This window comes from Electrona antarctica (genome assembly GCF_951216825.1).
Source record: "Electrona antarctica genome assembly, contig: scaffold_228, whole genome shotgun sequence".
Classification (NCBI taxonomy): Eukaryota; Metazoa; Chordata; class Actinopteri; order Myctophiformes; family Myctophidae; genus Electrona; species Electrona antarctica.
In genome coordinates this window covers 143,403-165,000 of record NW_027637353.1, presented here as the reverse complement: position 1 = coordinate 165,000, position 21,598 = coordinate 143,403, and the positions used below count along the sequence as shown (strand labels likewise).

Genomic DNA, 21,598 nt, shown 5'->3' with positions numbered 1-21,598 from the left:
TAAGGTAATTATACTCTCTCCTGGAGATGGGGTCTTATCCTAAGGTAATTACTGTCTCCTGGAGATGGGGTCTTATCCTAAGGTAATTACTGTCTACTGGAGATGGGATGTTATCCTAAGGTAATTATACTGTCTGGTGGAGATGGGGTCTTATCCTAAGGTAATTACTATCTACTGGAGATGGGGTCTTATCCTAAGGTAATTACTGTCTACTGGAGATGGGATGTTATCCTAAGGTAATTATACTGTCTGGTGGAGATGGGGTCTTATCCTAAGGTAATTACTGTCTCCTGGAGATGGGGTCTTATCCTAAGGTAATTACTGTCTACTGGAGATGGGATGTTATCCTAAGGTAATTACTGTCTACTGGAGATGGGGTCTTATCCTAAGGTAATTATACTGTCTGGTGGAGATGGGGTCTTATCCTAAGGTAATTACTGTCTACTGGAGATGGGGTCTTATCCTAAGGTAATTACTGTCTACTGGAGATGGGGTCTTATCCTAAGGTAATTACTGTCTACTGGAGATGGGGTCTTATCCTAAGGTAATTATACTGTCTACTGGAGATGGGGTCTTATCCTAAGGTAATTACTGTCTCCTGGAGATGGGGTCTTATCCTAAGGTAATTATACTGTCTCCTGGAGATGGGGTCTTATCCTAAGTTAATTATACTGTCTGGTGGAGATGGGGTCTTATCCTAAGGTAATTATACTCTCTCCTGGAGATGGGGTCTTATCCTAAGGTAATTATACTGTCTACTGGAGATGGGGTCTTATCCTAAGGTAATTACTGTCTCCTGGAGATGGGGTCTTATCCTAAGGTAATTACTGTCTACTGGAGATGGGATGTTATCCTAAGGTAATTATACTGTCTGGTGGAGATGGGGTCTTATCCTAAGGTAATTACTGTCTACTGGAGATGGGGTCTTATCCTAAGGTAATTACTGTCTACTGGAGATGGGGTCTTATCCTAAGGTAATTACTGTCTACTGGAGATGGGGTCTTATCCTAAGGTAATTATACTGTCTCCTGGAGATGGGGTCTTATCCTAAGGTAATTATACTGTCTGGTGGAGATGGGGTCTTATCCTAAGGTAATTACTGTCTCCTGGAGATGGGGTCTTATCCTAAGGTAATTACTGTCTACTGGAGATGGGGTCTTATCCTAAGGTAATTACTGTCTCCTGGAGATGGGGTCTTATCCTAAGGTAATTATACTGTCTCCTGGAGATGGGGTCTTATCCTAAGGTAATTATACTGTCTGGTGGAGATGGGGTCTTATCCTAAGGTAATTATACTGTCTCCTGGAGATGGGGTCTTATCCTAAGGTAATTATACTGTCTCCTGGAGATGGGGTCTTATCCTAAGGTACTTATACTGTCTGGTGGAGATGGGGTCTTATCCTAAGGTAATTACTGTCTCCTGGAGATGGGGTCTTATCCTAAGGTAATTATACTGTCTCCTGGAGATGGGGTCTTATCCTAAGTTAATTATACTGTCTGGTGGAGATGGGGTCTTATCCTAAGGTAATTATACTCTCTCCTGGAGATGGGGTCTTATCCTAAGGTAATTATACTGTCTACTGGAGATGGGGTCTTATCCTAAGGTAATTACTGTCTCCTGGAGATGGGGTCTTATCCTAAGGTACTTATACTGTCTGGTGGAGCTGGGGTCTTATCCTAAGGTAATTAATACTGTCTCCTGGAGATGGGATCTTATCCTAAGGTAATTATATAATATATACCGGTAATTACCTTATAGGATAAGATCCCATCTCCTGGAGATGGGGTCTTATCCTAAGGTAATTCACCCTTTGTCAAGTCCCGTCCGTTGTCCCGCCCCTCTTCGCACCCATTGGTTGCCGTTTCGTGGTTGGACAAAAATCCTCTCTCTCCATCCACTACCATTGAAATAACAGGTTTTTCAGTTGCTTCGTATGGATATTCTGTGCATTCAATTCTTATTTTAAACTTCATGTCAGTAACGACGTGTCGTACATACGCACGTTACTTTTAGCCACCCAACATTGAAACATAATCTTAATTACGTCACGATCAACAGCCAATTATAACCACGCATACCACTCTGGATCCATCCGACCACAGTACGTAATAATGTTACAGCTGTACCTAGATGGCCGCTTCAGGGAGGGTCATCAGGACTGAATGGACTTTATACTGTACCTAGATGGCCGCTTCAGGGAGGGTCATCAGGACTGAATGGACTTTATACTGTACCTAGATGGCCGCTTCAGGGAGGGTCATCAGGACTGAATGGACTTTATACTGTACCTAGATGGCCGCTTCAGGGAGGGTCATCAGGACTGAATGGACTTTATACTGTACCTAGATGGCCGCTTCAGGGAGGGTCATCAGGACTGAATGGACTTTATACTGTACCTAGATGGCCGCTTCAGGGAGGGTCATCAGGACTGAATGGACTTTATACTGTACCTAGATGGCCGCTTCAGGGAGGGTCATCAGGACTGAATGGACTTTATACTGTACCTAGATGGCCGCTTCAGGGAGGGTCATCAGGACTGAATGGACTTTATACTGTATAACATATTTACAGTACTGTACGCTGACGACTGTCTGCTGTTGTTTGATGTACAGCTATATTTGGACGGGCCGTTCGGCGAGGGTCACCAGGAGTGGATGGACTTCGAGGTGTCGGTTCTGGTGGGAGGAGGCATCGGGGTGACGCCCTTCACCTCCATCCTCAAAGACCTGGTGTTCAAGTCCTCCGTCAAGTCCAAGATCACCTGCAAAAAGGTACCTAACCTTAGACCCTAAACCTAAACCCATAACCCCTAAACCCTAACCCCTAACCCATAACCCTAACCCTAACCCCTAACCCTTAACCCCTAACCCTAAACCCTAACCCCTAACCCTTAACCCTAAACCCTAACCCCTAACCCTTAACCCCTAACCCTAAACCCTAACCCCTAACCCCTAACCCCTAACCCTTAACCCCTAACCCCTAACCCAAACCCAAAGACCTGGTGTTCAAGTCCTCCGTCAAGTCCAAGATCACCTGTAAGAAGGTACCTAACCTTAGACCCTAAACCTAAATAGTTTTTACTAAGGCTGTCAAAGTTAACGCGTTAATCGTGCGTTAACTCAACGTCCTTTTAACGGCGTTAATTTAATTAACGTGCGATTAACGCACGGTGAAGTTTGACAGAACGGTTGAGAGACGCATGCATCTGAATGCAGGCAGGCAGATTCCAATAGCCCCGCCTCTCTCTCATCCCCCCCCCCCCCCCCCCCCCCCCCCACTCTCTCTCTACCATTCCCACACTGTCCGGACTCCGGACCGGGCAGTTGAGCTGTGAGCAGAGGCTGAATGCCTCCGTAGGCTCCGTTGGGCTCGTTATTAATTAATTTGCTTCACAATGTGTTAGATCAGAAGCTCTTTGAAGTGGGCATTGGGCAAACTCTGGCAGTTTTGGTTGACTAACATAGTTAGTTAGTTGTGAAAGCTTGATGCTAATCATGCTACACAGACCATGCTAATGAGTGCTAAAGCTAATGTTGACTTTCAGGAGAGAGAGGGGCAGGGGCTCTCGTGTGTGTGTGTGTGTGTGTGTGTGTGTGTGTGTGTGTGTGTGTGTGTGTGTGTGTGTGTGTGTGTGTGTGTGTGTGTGTGTGTGTGTGTGTGTGTGTGTGTGTGTGTGTGTTGAGTTTATGATTTTGTTTCCCTCTTCCATGGCATTTGCAATAAAGCAAGCATTCTCCCATGTTGAGTATTTAAAACTTGAAAAGACCACCAGTGGTCCCTGAGGGGATTCCAGGTGGCCCACTGCTAAATGATGGAGGGTTGGTAACCAAATGAACCCTTATAGATATTTAACTCTCAAGAGTTGAATAATTGTTAAACAAATGCATTACTTAAAGTTAATTTACAAAAAGTCTACACAATTAGAGAACTTAGAAAACATGTTATTTTGATCAACATTGGCCTGTTATCTCTCCTAATGGTACCAACATCAATACAGTTCTTTAGTTTGGGTCTGGAAGGCTAAATGTCATCAAATGGTGGTCCGTGGCTCAAATGCAGAATAAATAATGGGCCTTGATATGAAAAATCTTGAAAACCACTGATTTAAGGTATATTTAGAACGGATAAAAAATATGCGATTAATTTGCGATTAATTTGCGATTAACTATGGGCAATCGTGCGATTAATCGCGATTAAATATTTTAATCGACTGACAGGCCTAGTTTTTACCAATGTGTATTCACCTGGGTGACCAGAGGACATAAACACTATTGTTATACAACAGGTGTAGGACAGGTGTTAACAGTGTTGTTGTTGTTGTTGTTATTTTAACAGGTGTATTCAGGTGTTGTTGTTATTTTAACAGGTGTATTCAGGTGGTGTTGTTATTTTAACAGGTGTATTCAGGTGTTGTTGTTGTTATTTCAACAGGTTTATTTCATCTGGGTGACGAGGACCCAGAAACAGTTCGAGTGGGTCTCTGACATCATCAGAGAGGTGGAGGAACAAGACAGCATGGAGTTGGTGTCAGTTCACATCTACATCACCCAGCTGGCCGAGAGGTTCGACCTCAGGACCACCATGTTGGTGAGACCCTAACCCTATACAGGGACCCCCTACCCACTACCCCTACCACTAATACAGACCCCCTACCCACTACCCCTACCACTAATACTGACCCCTACCACTAATACAACACATCTACATCACCCAGCTGGCCGAGAGGTTCGACCTCAGGACCACCATGTTGGTGAGACCCTAACCCTATACAGGGACCCCCTACCCACTACCCCTATACACTAATACTGACCCCTACCACTAATACTGACCCCTACCACTAATACTGACCCCTACCACTAATAAAACACATCTACATCACCCAGCTGGCTGAGAGGTTCGACCTCAGGACCACCATGTTGGTGAGACCCTAACCCTTAATACTGACCCCTACCACTAATACAACACCTTTACATCACCCAGCTGGTTCGACCTACGGACCACCCTAACCCTTAATACTGACCCCTACCACTACTACAACACCTTTACATCACCCAGCTGGCTGAGAGGTTCGACCTACGGACCACCATGTTGGAGAGACCCTAACCCTTAATACTGACCCCTACCACTAATACAACACCTTTACATCACCCAGCTGGCTGAGAGGTTCGACCTACGGACCACCATTAGGTGAGACCCTAACCCTTAATACTGACCCCTACCACTAATACAACACCTTTACATCACCCAGCTGGTTCGACCTATGGACCACCATTAGGTGAGACCCTAACCCTTAATACTGACCCCTACCACTAATACAACACCTTACCTTTACATCACCCAGCTGGTTCGACCTACGGACCACCATTAGGTGAGACCCTAACCCTTAATACTGACCCCTACCACTAATACAGACCCCCTACCCACTACCCCTACCACTAATACAACACCTTTACATCACCCAGCTGGCTGAGAGGTTCGACCTACGGATATAGGGTCTCACCATGTTGGTGAGACCCTATAGACCCCTACCCATTAATCCAGGCAACAACGTGTGCGTTCCTTGCTCCCCGTTTGAAAGGACGCAGCCTCTTCACTGACCTCAGCTCTGTCACTCACTCACTGTGTGTGTGTGTGTGTGTGTGTGTGTGTGTGTGTGTGTGTGTGTGTGTGTGTATGTGTGTATGTGTGCGTGTGTGTGTGCGTGTGTGCGTGTGTGCGTGCGTGCGTGCGTGCGTGCGTGCGTGCGTGCGTGCGTGCGTGCGTGCGTGCGTGCGTGCGTGCGTGCGTGCGTGCGTGCGTGCGTGCGTGCGTGCGTGCACGGTGCAGTATGTGTGTGAGCGTCACTTCCAGAAGGTGTGGCAGCGCAGCCTCTTTACTGGTCTCAGGTCTGTCACTATTACTCTATTACATATATTACTCTATTACATATATTACTCTATTACATATATTATTCTATTACTCTATTACATATATTACTCTGTGTACATAGAGTAATATATTACCTCTCCACTGGTCTCAGGTCAGTATATATAATGTATTATAATAATATAAACCTCTCCACTGATCTCAGGTCAGTATATATAATGTATTATAATAATATAAACCTCTCCACTGATCTCAGGTCAGTATATATAATGTATTATAATAATATAAACCTCTCCACTGATCTCAGGTCAGTATATATAATGTATTATAATAATATAAACCTCTCCACTGATCTCAGGTCAGTATATATAATGTAATAATAATAATATAAACCTCTCCACTGATCTCAGGTCAGTATATATAATGTATTATAATAATATAAACCTCTCCACTGATCTCAGGTCAGTATATATAATGTATTATAATAATATAAACCTCTCCACTGATCTCAGGTCAGTATATATAATGTATTATAATAATATAAACCTCTCCACTGATCTCAGGTCAGTATATATAATGTATTATAATAATATAAACCTCTCCACTGATCTCAGGTCAGTCACTCATTTTGGACGTCCTCCGTTCGTCTCCTTCTTCAGCTCTCTACAGGAAGTCCATCCTGAGGTCTGTCTGTCTGTCTGTCTGTCTGTCTGTCTGTCTGTCTGTCTGTCTGTCTGTCTGTCTGTCTGTCTGTCTGTCTGTCTGTCTGTCTGTCTGTCTGTCTGTCTGTCTGCCTGCCTGTCTATTTTTTATGGAATATGTTATTTCATATTTTAATGTTATGTTATGTTGTTTCTAGGTGAATAAGATGGTCGTGTTCAGCTGTGGACCTATAGTAATATGTTGTTATAATATGTAATGTTATATTTCCAGGTGATAAAGATGTTATAATATGTAATGTTATATTTCCAGGTGATAAAGATGTTATAATATGTAATGTTATATCTCCAGGTGACTAAGATGGGCGTGTTCAGCTGTGGTCCTATAGTAATATGATGTTATAATATGTAATGTTATATCTCCAGGTGACTAAGATAGGCGTGTTCAGCTGTGGTCCTATAGTAATATGATGTTATAATATGTAATGTTATATCTCCAGGTGAATAAGATGGGCGTGTTCAGCTGTGGTCCTATAGTAATATGATGTTATAATATGTAATGTTATATCTCCAGGTGAATAAGATGGGCGTGTTCAGCTGTGGTCCTATAGTAATATGATGTTATAATATGTAATGTTATATCTCCAGGTGAATAAGATGGGCGTGTTCAGCTGTGGACCTCCAGGACTCACTAAGAACGTGGAGACAGCGTGTCGACAGATGAACCGCCGAGACCAGACTCTGTTTATCCATCATTATGAGAACTTTTAATTATTACTAATTATTATTATTATTAATATTATTAATACGAGACCAGACTCTGTTTATCCACCATTATGAGAACTTTAATTAATTGTTGAAATCAACTGTTTTTAAATAGTTGTTTTGGTTATTGTTTTGGTTATTGCATATGACTGAATGATTGTGAAATAAATCAAAGTTTGAGGTTTCTTCATTGTCACATACATTTATTGTTTAGTTTACTATGAAAACCTGTCCGTCCGTCCGACCGACCGTCACGCCTCGTGAGTCGTGACACACTCCATATATAGCCAATACAGAATTAATTCCTGTTGATCTGACCTCATCAAACCCTGTACACTCAGACACTGCCCCCGCTGCCACCCTTAGATCTCCATATATGGAGCTGACCTCATCAAACCCTGTACACTCAGACACTACCCCCGCTGCCACCCTTAGATCTCCATATATGGAGCTGACCTCATTAAACCCTGTACACTCAGACACTGCCCCCGCTGCCACCCTACATTCAGATTCAGATCAGTCTTATCTGTCACTGTTGTGAGGTAGTGGTCAAGCTGACCTCTCACACCTCTCTGTTGACAACATCAATATTATCCTGAACGATACGTTGTGGATTTATCATAATGTACACTTTGTACTGTGTGGATTTATGATAACAATAATGTATTGTCCAATTATGGATGGACGAGATATGACGACATTGAGGGAAATATATGTGATCTAGACATGTGCTCTCATCGGAGGGAAAGAAGGAACTGTCATAGTATCACATTCCATGGGGCAATAAACAGGCTGCATGCAGGGGCTGCTTGCAGCTACCTTCCTGCTAGAGAGGGGTGTTTTACGACACCTACAGAGGAAGGGGGGCTGACTCACAAGGCACACACATATGATGGCAGGGGGGGCAATGTGTGACCAAGTACCACTTTAATCCTGTCATATGTGTATCAATATGTGTTCTAGAGTCAATACTTAGATATTGGGTTACCAAACACCTTTATAATAATATCTAAGAGTCTACCGGTTAAGCTGGTCAGAGAGAGTTCCAGGCTTGCATCACAAGGAGTGTGATGCAAGTTAGCTGACAGGCAAGGGCTTAGAACCGCCTATCTCAGGCGGAGAAGGGGCCACTGGGCTTTTGATTGGCCGGGGAGGAGGGACCTGCTGTATGTGGGGGAAAGCAAGCAGGGCCGGAGTTAGATTTGAAAGGAGACCATCAGGGAAGCAGGAAGGCGGGAGGCCAGTGGTGAGCATATAGAAATGTGTTTAATTGATATCATGTGTTGTGTTGTGTGATGTTAGATTATAACAATGTATGTATCTGTGCCTCTTGTTTGTCTCCATAGATTTAAAACCATAGCTATAACATAGCTACACCAGGTGATCATAGCAGGTATAACCAGGTGAACATGGGTTGTAGACTACCATAGGTGAACTTAAGTTGGTAGTGTTGAGCTAAATAGTACCAAGATCAACAGGGGCTGAACTCCTCAAAGACAGCTAGGAGAGGAACAGACTATTAGGCAAAGATCCAGAGTACTGTATCCACCTGTGTCATGGGGAGGGAGAAACAAACCAGTGTGTATGTTGTATGTGTTTGTATTGTATAATGAGCTAATAAACCTTATAAAAAGCATGTTGAGTTTGTAAGAGAAGCGATTATTGGAACATTTAGTTTAGCCTATGCGTGTTAATTCTTTAGTAAATCCCGTCTGCTGCTAGAGTCTGTCGGATACTCGGCTAATCTCCCGAAATCCGAACAAATAATAAGGGTCTAAATGTTAGACCCTTATTATTTATTGTAACTCTTATGGGACCCCTGGACCCCCCTCAAGGACCACTGGTGGTCCCCGGACCCCCTGGACCCCCCTCAAGGTCCACTGGTGGTCCCTGGACCCCCTGGACCCCCCTCAAGGACCACTGATGGTCCCCGGACCCCCTGGACCCCCCTCAAGGACCACTGATGGTCCCCGGACCCCCAGGAACCCCCTCAAGGACCACTGGTGGTCCCCGGACCCCCTGGACCCCCCTCAAGGACCACTGGTGGTCCCCGGACCCCCTGGAACCCCCTCAAGGACCACTGGTGGTCCCTGGACCCCCTGGACCCCCCTCAAGGACCACTGGTGGTCCCCGGACCCCCTGGAACCCCCTCAAGGACCACTGGTGGTCCCCGGACCCCCCTCAAGGACCACTGGTGTTCCCCGGACCCCCTGGACCCCCCTCAAGGACCACTGGTGGTCCCCGGACCCCCTGGACCCCCCTCAAGGACCACTGGTGTTCCCCGGACCCCCTGGAACCCCCTCAAGGACCACTGGTGGTCACTGGACCACCTGGAACCCCCTCAAGGACCCCTGGTGGTCCCCGGACCCCCCTCAAGGACCACTAGTGTTCCCCAGACCCCCTGGAACCCCCTCAAGGACCCCTGGTGGTCCCCGGACCTCTGGTTGAGAACCCCTACCTGCTCACCAGACGTGAGGGAGTGGATGATACAGTAAGGAACTGTACATTACAGTACATTGCTGTACATTACGGTACTACAGTAAGGAAGGGGTTGTTCCCAATAGGAGCCCCAGAGTGGTAAGAAAATCACACCCGTGTGAACTGAGTGGTGCAACTCCATGTGGGGGTTAGGACTTTTAAAATAACTTTAAAAGAACATATGTAGTCAAATAAATGTAGTTCCTCACATGTGTAAATGCTATCCTGCAGATAAATCTACGTTCATGACCTCTGTCTGTCTGGTGATCAATATGACAATAGTCTGGTGGAGATAGATCTACGTTCATGACCTCTGTCTGTCTGGTGATCAATATGACAATAGTCTGGTGGAGATAGACCTCTGTCTGTCTGGTGATCAATATGACAATAGTCTGGTGGAGATAGACGTGACTACATTGTAGAAAGGTCATGCTAAGACTTGTTGGAGCTCCATAAATAGACATTGCTCTGTGACAACAGACCCTAACCCTAACCCTGTGACAACAACACATGATCATAACAGCAGAGGTTCAACAACACATGATCATAACAGCAGAGGTTCCCGGAATGATCAATGGTCACACTCTGCCCTCAGGTGGTGAAGAACAGTATGTAGAATGGGTACATTTCATTATATTTCACAGTATGTAGAATGGGTACATTTCATTATATTTCACAGTATGTAGAATGGGTACATTTCATTATATTTCACAGTATGTAGAATGGGTACATTTCATTATATTTCACAGTATGTAGAATGGGTACATTTCATTATATTTCACAGTATGTAGAATGGGTACATTTCATTATATTTCACAGTATGTAGAATGGGTACATTTCATTGTATTTCACAGTATGTAGAATGGGTACATTTCATTGTATTTCACAGTATGTAGAATGGGTACATTTCATTGTATTTCACAGTATGTAGAATGGGTACATTTCATTGTATTTCACAGTATGTAGAATGGGTATATTTCATTATATTTCACAATATGTAGAATGGGTACATTTCATTATATTTCACAGTATGTAGAATGGGTACATTTCATTATATTTCACAGTATGTAGAAGGGGTACATTTCATTGTATTTCACAGTATGTAGAATGGGTATATTTCATTATATTTCACAATATGTAGAATGGGTACATTTCATTATATTTCACAGTATGTAGAATGGGTACATTTCATTGTATTTCACAGTATGTAGAATGGGTATATTTCATTATATTTCACAGTATGTAGAATGGGTACATTTCATTATATTTCACAGTATGTAGAATGGGTACATTTCATTATATTTCACAGTATGTAGAATGGATACATTTCATTATATTTCACAGTATGTAGAATGGGTACATTTCATTATATTTCACAGTATGTAGAATGGGTACATTTAATTATATTTCACAGTATGTAGAATGGGTACATTTCATTATATTTCACAGTATGTAGAATGGGTACATTTCATTGTATTTCACAGTATGTAGAATGGGTACATTTCATTATATTTCACAGTATGTAGAATGGGTACATTTCATTGTATTTCACAGTATGTAGAATGGGTACATTTCATTGTATTTCACAGTATGTAGAATGTATACATTTCATTATATTTCACAGTATGCAGAATGGGTACATTTCATTATATTTCACAGTATGTACAATGGGTACATTTCATTATATTTCACAGTATGTAGAATGGGTACATTTCATTACATTTTCAATTCATCTGAACATTTAGAGACGTATGTGGAATCTCGAAGTGTGTGTGTGTGTGTCGCCTCGGACGGAGCAGGAGAAAGAACAAAGAAAAACCCGTGATGATGGTCTCATGACATCCGCATTTATTTGTTAAACACAGAAGTCAGGTCGTTAACAAAACATGCATGTGGAAATTACACGCTGTGGTCTGTATCTACACCAGCCTCCGTCCCAAAATGAGTCTAGTTGATACAGCCCTGAATGTTGACATTACATGGCATTAAATACTCAAGATTCGCCGTCCCCCAAGAAGTCCCTCCCCTCTCTGGGTATAAACACTTCCTGACTTCTAACCAATGAGGTCTGAGCCTGACTTCCTGTTAGAGGCAGGCACTTCTAGACAAAAGGCGAGTCTTATGGTAAACATTTGTTCCACAGGTGAAATGAGAATACCACAATAATGAATTAAAGATACAATGAAGATATAAACCTAACGGAAATATATGAACAGAACTATATGAAACTAAACAAAAGTATATAAACGTGAACCGACTATATTTAAGAAATGAATGAGCTTGATACATAACACTATATTCCTGAAATACCCTATGTTAAGAGTACATTTTAGATTAGTACTGAATGCACTAATAATTTAGTAACCGAGTCTATGTATAAGTTTCCTAGCGTTTATCTTTATTTATTCTATAGTAACAAGAGTGTTTTAAGACATTTTAAGAAGGTATATCCAACGTAATGTTTTAAAGTCATTGCATTAGATTCAAGCAGAAATAAGACCCGATAAGACATTTGGCCGTCAGTAGGACAATAAAAGTCTTCTCTGCAGTAAAACTAGCCGTCTGTCTCGCACCTTCTGTGGGCTTCAAGGGAACTTAGAACAAAAGCATTTGCATTATCTCCTAGTGAGGTGTTGCTAGCTCAAGACATTGACAATAGCCCCTTTTGGTCATGGTAAATAGGATACTTTACTCATGGTAAATAGGATTCGTCTAAAATCTTCACTTTGTAACTGTCCAATTTTAACATTTGTTTAGCATTGCTCAAGTAGCATATATGCTTATATGATTCATAATTTACCACATTCCCCCTTTGACAGACTCAGTCTGTCACTATGAATTATGAATCATAATTTGGACCAAAATATTAAAACTTTAAAAATCAATTATTTTGTTTCTTCCTCTTCAAAACCTTTAAATTTTTCAAGGTCCCCCCTGGGTGCTCTAAAAACATCAAACTGAAATTAAACAAACAACAAGCAATAATTCGAACCTCCATCGTATCATTCTGCCATGTCCGCTAGTTATCACAGACATGGGAGACTTGAAAACACGATCAAAGCTAAAATTGAATGATACATCAATGATGACCAACAAACTAATTTTGAACCATAATTGCAGACCGCCCTCACCATTCATAATTGGAAAGCTAGAATACAATTAAGGCTCAAATAGAAACACAACATCCGTCGTGATTCATCAAAACAAAATATGAAAACAAACACAAAATCATACCAAATAATACAGTAATACATCTTTTTTTTTTTTCTCCAAAGTTTGATGCAAATCCCACGTCGATGGTCCACGCGCTTTAGACTTTCTTTTTTTTCGACTAAAATATAAAGCAGATGAATCCTGGCTCTGGACGGCCATGAACAAGGGACGTGTAATCAACAAGAATGTGGAACGATGATCTTCATTTCGAACAAATACTCCCCATCCATGTAGCTTTGCATATTTCTGAGCAATCAGAAAGCTGGGTGACTAAAAGACTGTATACCAGCTTTAGACACAGATGACGTGCAGCGTGTAGAAGTGACCTGGTGATTTGAACTGAAGATTGATGTCGTCTGACACCTGGTGCAGACGTCCGTACTCCATAGATGACGTAGTATCGGCAATGAAATCTTCTGGTTAACCGCTTAGCAGCTGTAGGATGCCCTGTAGATGTTGACCACTGTTGTGTAGAGGAGAGCAGAACTCGCCTTCGGCACAGGTGTCAATATTGACATGATGTCGGATGTCCACTGGTACACTGGCATACTCCAAACTGGGTCACTGCAACTGTTTTTTTCTCCGTCATCCTCCTGTTTAGAAATATGAACTAACTCCACACCAAGATTTAGAGTAGACATTCTTTTGCAAAACACAACCATGCATTAAAATATTTGGTTCACACATGTTAGTATCGACTACTCAGTGTTACTTACAAAGTCTTAAAAAAGATTAAATATATTAAAATCAAATTGTTCCTTGTACTCTCTTGTCTCGCCAACTCCTGATAAATTTAACAATGTAGACTCATTTTTCGTTTGCCTTATTAATGCAATGGTCGTTTCTTGAACAACCAAATTACTTCTATACATGAATAATGCATCCTAAATTAGACTGCACATTTGTTGACAATAGTCATTTCTCCAAGCAATTATAAGCCACAATAAGTTTAAAACTCATTGCATGTTCCCTCTAAACAAAAGTAATTTATCGTGACACTCTGACTCCTCATAAGATGTTATACATTTTTAAAGAATTTAATCAAACTGCATTGAGTGCAATCTGAAAAAATACCCCTCATTATCAATTTGACCTTTACCTGATTAACCAATACCCTCCCCCCTTCTGACACTCAAAATAGAGTGACAGAATTTACACAATACTGATTGTGTCAAAACGTCATAACAGCTTCCTGCCACATGTACATGTACATGTCCAATGTCCATGTCCTTTTACGCCAAACCGTAGCCTACCGAAAAGCATAAACCACGAACACCCATACCAATGCTGAGACAGAAGGAAGGAAACAGAAAGTATTCAGAAATTGCACACTCCAAACAGGGGAAAAAAATCGTTAACCTGCCATGTCGTCGCCCGTCTTTTTTTTTTTTTCCAGCCAACAGTTGCCACCACATCACCAGGAAAGAGGTTGTTCTCTCTCAGAGTCCAAAGTCAATGGAAGCACTTCAAAAAAATAAAAAATAAAAAAATAAAACTGTTGCATCCCGCGCAAAATAGGACAGACTCACTGTGATACTCGTTGATGGGCTGCAGTGATGAGAGTCCTTGTGACAGCCGAACTTCACTGCGGGCCACGTGATGGTGAAGGCCGCGGAGGACAGCTTCGCATCGACAGAGCGGACCCAAGTCCCCACTGCCCTCCAGACACTGCCGTTGCTACTGGCAAGCCCTGACGTTGAAAAGGGGAAAAACTGGGTCCTGGCCCGTCACAAAACCCTGATAGATGTAACACACTGCCACACGAGAAGCAACCCGTATAGTTACGTGGCAAAGGACCACGCTAGCAGGCCCCAGGAGAAACAGCGTGATCGCCGGGTCCCATGAGCCTTGCATCCTGTGAGCCACGGAAATGTTGTACTGGTCCCCCCGGTGGGAAAAAATCCCTCAAGTCCACCGTTGAACGCTCACCCAGGTCAATAACGAGCACCGCCTCCACACCTGAAAGTTCGTCCAAGCGTGCTGTCAACACACGCTTAAAAATGATACCAGAAGGATGGGCTGCCTGCACCTCAAAATCAAGTTAGACCTCTTCTGCGAACGCAGTCCAACCTTTCCTGGAGGACCCGGACCACTCGTTGTCCAGGTGTTTCTCCAACTCCAGGACCTCCATCCGCACCCACTGCATCGCTTCTTCCGTTGCCGGAAGGACCCCCCCATTAGGGAGCGGTGGCACAACCAAAGCGTCATCCTGGGCATTCGACATTTTAGAAAGACTCTTTGCATATGCCTTACAAATCTTTTTACCTTGTTGAAGAAACAATCTCATCACCTTCCGTTCCTCCTTCACCCTAGCTGCCAACGCTTCCTCATACTTGTGCACACGGACCTTCATGTCCCCAATGACATCCGGATAGAATATGCTTTCCCGTGGCCAACACCGATCATCTATCGGACCATGTAACTCCCACCTCCCCAGGATTGATGATAACTCGTCAATAAGCACATCATCATTGTGGAAAGAAGCTTGCCGACTAGACGAATCCATAACCAGTATTTAAGTTATTGAGTTCAGAGATATTAAATTACAATAAATGTCACGTCAACTAACCTTTACAGATGCAATTGATTTGTAATGCTCCTAAAACACCACCTCACCTAAACAGGGAACATACAAAGAACTCCAAAAAGAATTGCCAACCACTTACAGACTGTAGGCACTTGAGAACTTGTGAGCAGCTGCGTTACTGTAGGAATGTATGGTGTCACGCAAATTATGTGAAATGCAAAAAACTACTGTATATATTACACACAAGTTCAAGAACCTGTGTGAGAAATATTATAACTGACTATAAGCTTTAAACAAGAGCAAACGAAATGGACTATTTCCTTTTGAGTTGGAAAGGTAAAAAAGTACAAAGTTTGAACCTAAATTTTAGCAAAAACCCCCCATAAATGAAACCCTTACACCTTACCTCGAACAGGCAGAAACACACCCCGTTCTCTGAAAGAGAACACAGGTTTTTAAAGAACCCCACACAACAGTTTTCACTGTTAAAACAATTAGTTGACAACAAAAAGAATCATGCAAAAAAAATGAAACGCCACCAGTCACCACATTAATCCAGGAATTGTCCGTTAGTCAGAGAAAAGAAATGCATGCATTAAAGACCATATGCTAACTGTATCTATAACTGTATCTGTATCTATAAAACTATGAGAAAATTTGAAACAACCGAATGGTTTTCCCAAAAGGAATAGTGAAAATGAACAACCCTTAAGAGGATATCCAGGAAGCCAACCAAAATGAAACAACGAGACAATATCAAATTATGTTTACCAAATGTAATTCACTGACAATTAGCAATTTATGACCGAGACAAACATAATTTATCCCAACCGTCAATTAAGAATAGTGAAAAAAGACTTGATATTTACACAAAGCGATACTCACGTGTTTCCCTTGACAGACCTCCAAACTGAAAAATAAAATAAAACATTATTCCCATACAACACCTGTCGAAAGAAAAGAATGTAAACTACTCACCATTAAACGTTAAACTGAGCCATTCCGAAAGTACAAAACAACACTAATAGATATGTAACACTGAGTGTAACAACGGAGATATAGATAAAAGAAAGAACAAATGATCCCATTTCATTACCGACTGGCGGGCCCTGTAAAAAACAAAATGATCCACACAAAACACAAAACGTTTGCCTAAAAACGGAAACAACAACACAAATAAGTCTAAACATGTGCCCGCCCTAGTCCTGCAGTCTCAACACAAAACAAAAGATTCACCACGGTCACACAATAGCCGGGCTTGTAAATTGGACCAGCCAGAAAACAAACATCCATCGGGCGTACGTCCCAAATGCTATTGTACCCCCCTAAAAAACCCTCCAGTCACACGCAGAGACTACAAAACCACAAACCCATATGAAGACTAAAATAAAGCATTGAAATACTAAAAACAAAGACAAAGACAAAGACAAAGACAAAACAAGCCTATCACAAATAAACAAACATCAAAGATAACCCCAACCTCATGAAGGCATAAAACTATCCTTAACCATCCCACTATCAACCACTGACATTCCTCAACTTACACACAACAGCCATTCATCAACTCCCCTCAACTCACACAAACACACAAACAACCCCCATTCAGTCACTCACCATTCAACAACCATCCACAACTCCCCCGCCGAAAATCCAAAATGGCGCCCGCGGACCCCCAGACAAACAATAGAACAAAGGAACCTACAAGACACACATCCACACCACCACACAAACACCATACATCAACAAAACAAACGTAACCTACTCTTTACCAAACCAGACTACCAACCAAACCAAACCACAACATATTCATAAGAATCCTTTTAAAGGAAAATATTAACACAGAACCGCACACCCTTATCTCCGCCTCTCTGTATAACCAAAGAAATAGACTCTCCTCAACCGAACCATGGAAACTCCTCAGCTACAGAAATCCCATATGACAAACTTTTGCACCAGAACACATTAAAACACAACTTTAAATTAAAATTGCACAGAAACAACGTCCCTTTTGCGCTTCGTCGACTGGTGGGACTACGGTAAAAGCCGATATAACTATCAACGGTACCTGCGTCAAAACCCAGCCGCCTACAGAAGCAGTCTGCCCTAACCAACCGACCATTCGTGAACCAGATTTTCACCCTGAAAGCCCCTCTTTCAGACGGAAAAAAAGAACCCCAGTAAAAATGTTTACCCAATACCACGCGCAAATACCCATACAAATAATTACGACCCACCGTCAGCGCATCTCGCAACCACCAGGGTATTCACAAACCAAATTCACGGCTTTTCAAACAAAGCATAGACACTTATTCACCCCATTTAGACCGTGCTTAAAAAAATAGCAAAAAATAATAAAACATACAGTTGTTCCGACCAGTTAAAAACGACCCCCTCTTGTGTCAAACAAAGCATCGAGTCTATGAAGGTGAACAATAAATGATTAATTAACCCTACCATCAAATTCCTCGCCGCAGAAAACAGAAATAACACGAAATGTCCCATCACATGCAATCCCAGTCCATAATTTACGACGCTTTACGACAGCCGGCCTACGCGCGTACGGTAAACTCGTCGCAAAGAGAAACACACAGTCAAGCGTGCACCAAAACAGATGAAACATGATAAAAAAAATAAACCCCTATTTAAAACGGACCACGTGATCAGTCCACGGGAAAAAAATAAAAATAAACGGACGGCAGACAAAGGAAAAAGCGCCCGGTTTGTTTTGTCGCGACCGGAAACAAACATCATTAGATCTCCCTGTGTTACACCTCCTAAGCTCCCATCGACACGACACACACTGTTTCGTTGCTCTGTTGCGGTTTAAAACCATCACAAGCAAGCTAAAACGTAACTCACCCATCGCCTATTAGACTGAAAAATCCGGTCCACTGGTTCTCATTGCCTGAAGCAAAGATAAATTGCCCCAATAACACCGGGAACGGCACCACTTTGTGGAATCTCAAAGTGTGTGTGTGTCGCGTCGGACGGAGCAGGAGAAAGAACAAAGAAAAACCCGTGATGATGGTCTCATGACATCCGCATTTATTTGTTAAACACAGAAGTCAGGTCGTTAACAAAACATGCATGTGGAAATTACACGCTGTGGTCTGTATCTACACCAGCCTCCGTCCCAAAATGAGTCTAGTTGATACAGCCCTGAATGTTGACATTACATGGCATTAAATACTCAAGATTCGCCGTCCCCCAAGAAGTCCCTCCCCTCTCTGGGTATAAACACTTCCTGACTTCTAACCAATGAGGTCTGAGCCTGACTTCCTGTTAGAGGCAGGCACTTCTAGACAAAAGGCGAGTCTTATGGTAAACATTTGTTCCACAGGTGAAATGAGAATACCACAATAATGAATTAAAGATACAATGAAGATATAAACCTAACGGAAATATATGAACAGAACTATATGAAACTAAACAAAAGTATATAAACGTGAACCGACTATATTTAAGAAATGAATGAGCTTGATACATAACACTATATTCCTGAAATACCCTATGTTAAGAGTACATTTTAGATTAGTACTGAATGCACTAATAATTTAGTAACCGAGTCTATGTATAAGTTTCCTAGCGTTTATCTTTATTTATTCTATAGTAACAAGAGTGTTTTAAGACATTTTAAGAAGGTATATCCAACGTAATGTTTTAAAGTCATTGCATTAGATTCAAGCAGAAATAAGACCCGATAAGACATTTGGCCGTCAGTAGGACAATAAAAGTCTTCTCTGCAGTAAAACTAGCCGTCTGTCTCGCACCTTCTGTGGGCTTCAAGGGAACTTAGAACAAAAGCATTTGCATTATCTCCTAGTGAGGTGTTGCTAGCTCAAGACATTGACAATAGCCCCTTTTGGTCATGGTAAATAGGATACTTTACTCATGGTAAATAGGATTCGTCTAAAATCTTCACTTTGTAACTGTCCAATTTTAACATTTGTTTAGCATTGCTCAAGTAGCATATATGCTTATATGATTCATAATTTACCACACGTACAAATATATACTTCTATAGGCCTATAACAAATATAAAGAAAGTTAAAAATGGGAAAATATGTCCACGGGGTCCATGCAGGACCGTGGGTGGTCTTTGAGAGGGTTTTGAAGGAGTCTAGGGATTCACATGTTGTAATGGCTGAGTCTACATTACAACATAGTGTGACACTGGCACTGCCTGTCGTTGTGTGAGTGTTGAAACAAAACGAAACATACTGTAGAATAACAAGGAATATATTGGTAAAACCAGTGTTGTTTTCGTCGACAAAAAATGTTCGTCGACTACCTTTTTTCACTGACGAAAACTAAATGGAAACTAAATATCTAAGCTATGACGACTAAAACTAACACTGGGCGAAAAACCCAAGAATCCCTAGAAATCGTTGCCCGAATATTACCAGATATGATTCAAATACGGTGATATCCATATGGATACTCTCCGGATTCTTGACATATACTCTCGTAATGGATTTCATGTTCGGAGAATATCAAAACTCCAGAATGGGACCAATTTTATTCTTCTAGAATATGGAGTTAATTTTATCCAGGATACATGTCATATCCAATGTCAAGATATGACTACTATGAATATCCTAAGTCCTAACCCCAGTTGTATCTTTTGTCAGAATATGACCTGTCGTCATATCCTAAATCCAAACACCAGTTGTATCTTTTGTCAGAATATGACCTTTCGTCATATCCTAAATCCAAACACCAGTTGTATCTTTTGTCAGAATATGACCTGTCGTCATATCCTAAGTCCTAAAACCAGTTGTATCTGTTGTCAGAATATGACCTGTCGTCATATCCTAAATCCAAACACCAGTTGTATCTTTTGTCAGAATATGACCTGTCGTCATATCCTAAGTCCTAAAACCAGTTGTATCTTTTGTCAGAATATGACCTGTCGTCATATCCTAAGTCCTAAAACCAGTTGTATCTTTTGTCAGAATATGACCTGTCGTCATATCCTAAGTCCTAAAACCAGTTCTATCTGTTGTCAGAATATGACCTGTCGTCATATCCTAAATCCAAACACCAGTTGTATCTTTTGTCAGAATATGACCTGTCGTCATATCCTAAATCCTAAAACCAGTTGTATCTGTTGTCAGAATATGACCTGTCGTCATATCCTAAATCCAAACACCAGTTGTATCTTTTGTCAGAATATGACCTGTCGTCATATCCTAAGTCCTAAAACGAGTTGTATCTTTTGTCAGAATATGACCTGTCGTCATATCCTAAGTCCTAAAACCAGTTGTATCTTTTGTCAGAATATGACCTGTCGTCATATCCTAAATCCAAACACCAGTTGTATCTTTTGTCAGAATATGACCTGTCGTCATATCCTAAATCCAAACACCAGTTGTATCTTTTGTCAGAATATGACCTGTCGTCATATCCTAAATCCTAAAACCAGTTGTATCTTTTGTCAGAATATGACCTGTCGTCATATCCTAAATCCAAACACCAGTTGTATCTTGTCAGAATATGACCTGTCGTCATATCCTAAATCCAAACACCAGTTGTATCTTTTGTCAGAATATGACCTGTCGTCATATCCTAAATCCTAAAACCAGTTGTATCTTTTGTCAGAATATGACCTGTCGTCATATCCTAAATCCAAACACCAGTTGTATCTTTTGTCAGAACATGACCTGTCTTCATATCCTAAATCCTAAAACCAGTTGTATCTTTTGTCAAAATATGACCTCTCGTCATATCCTAAATCCTAAAACCAGTTGTATCTTTTGTCAGAATATGACCTGTCGTCATATCCTAAATCCAAACACCAGTTGTATCTTTTGTCAGAATATGACCTGTCGTCATATCCTAAATCCAAACACCAGTTGTATCTTGTCAGAATATGACCTGTATATTTCAGTATACCATTCATGGCCCATATCATGATGACCCACTATACAAGGACAGATCAGTGTACCCAAAACTTTATACTAGGCCCAGTTCTTTTTTCCCCTCTACACCAAATGTCTCATCCAAAAAGGCTACCTACTTTGAATATAAACATTAAGCTAAAAACAATTTACAAAACAAAAATCACTTCAGCGCAAACAAACATTTATT

General features: G+C 41.6%; 1 protein-coding gene across 1 annotated transcript in view; it reads left to right on the top strand.

The window, feature by feature from the left end:
* LOC306918979 (dual oxidase 1-like) overlaps positions 1-7,313 on the top strand; it is a gene marked incomplete at its 5' end in the record, with an annotated part of 62,076 nt that extends 54,763 nt beyond the window's left edge. Inside the window, 5 exons of the mRNA XM_079531815.1 lie at positions 2,614-2,772; positions 4,433-4,588; positions 5,828-5,886; positions 6,481-6,550; positions 7,174-7,313. Coding sequence (XP_079387941.1) covers positions 2,614-2,772; positions 4,433-4,588; positions 5,828-5,886; positions 6,481-6,550; positions 7,174-7,296 — 567 coding nt within the window. The remainder of the gene's footprint in view (positions 1-2,613; positions 2,773-4,432; positions 4,589-5,827; positions 5,887-6,480; positions 6,551-7,173) is intronic.
* Positions 7,314-21,598: the final 14,285 nt, after the last annotated feature.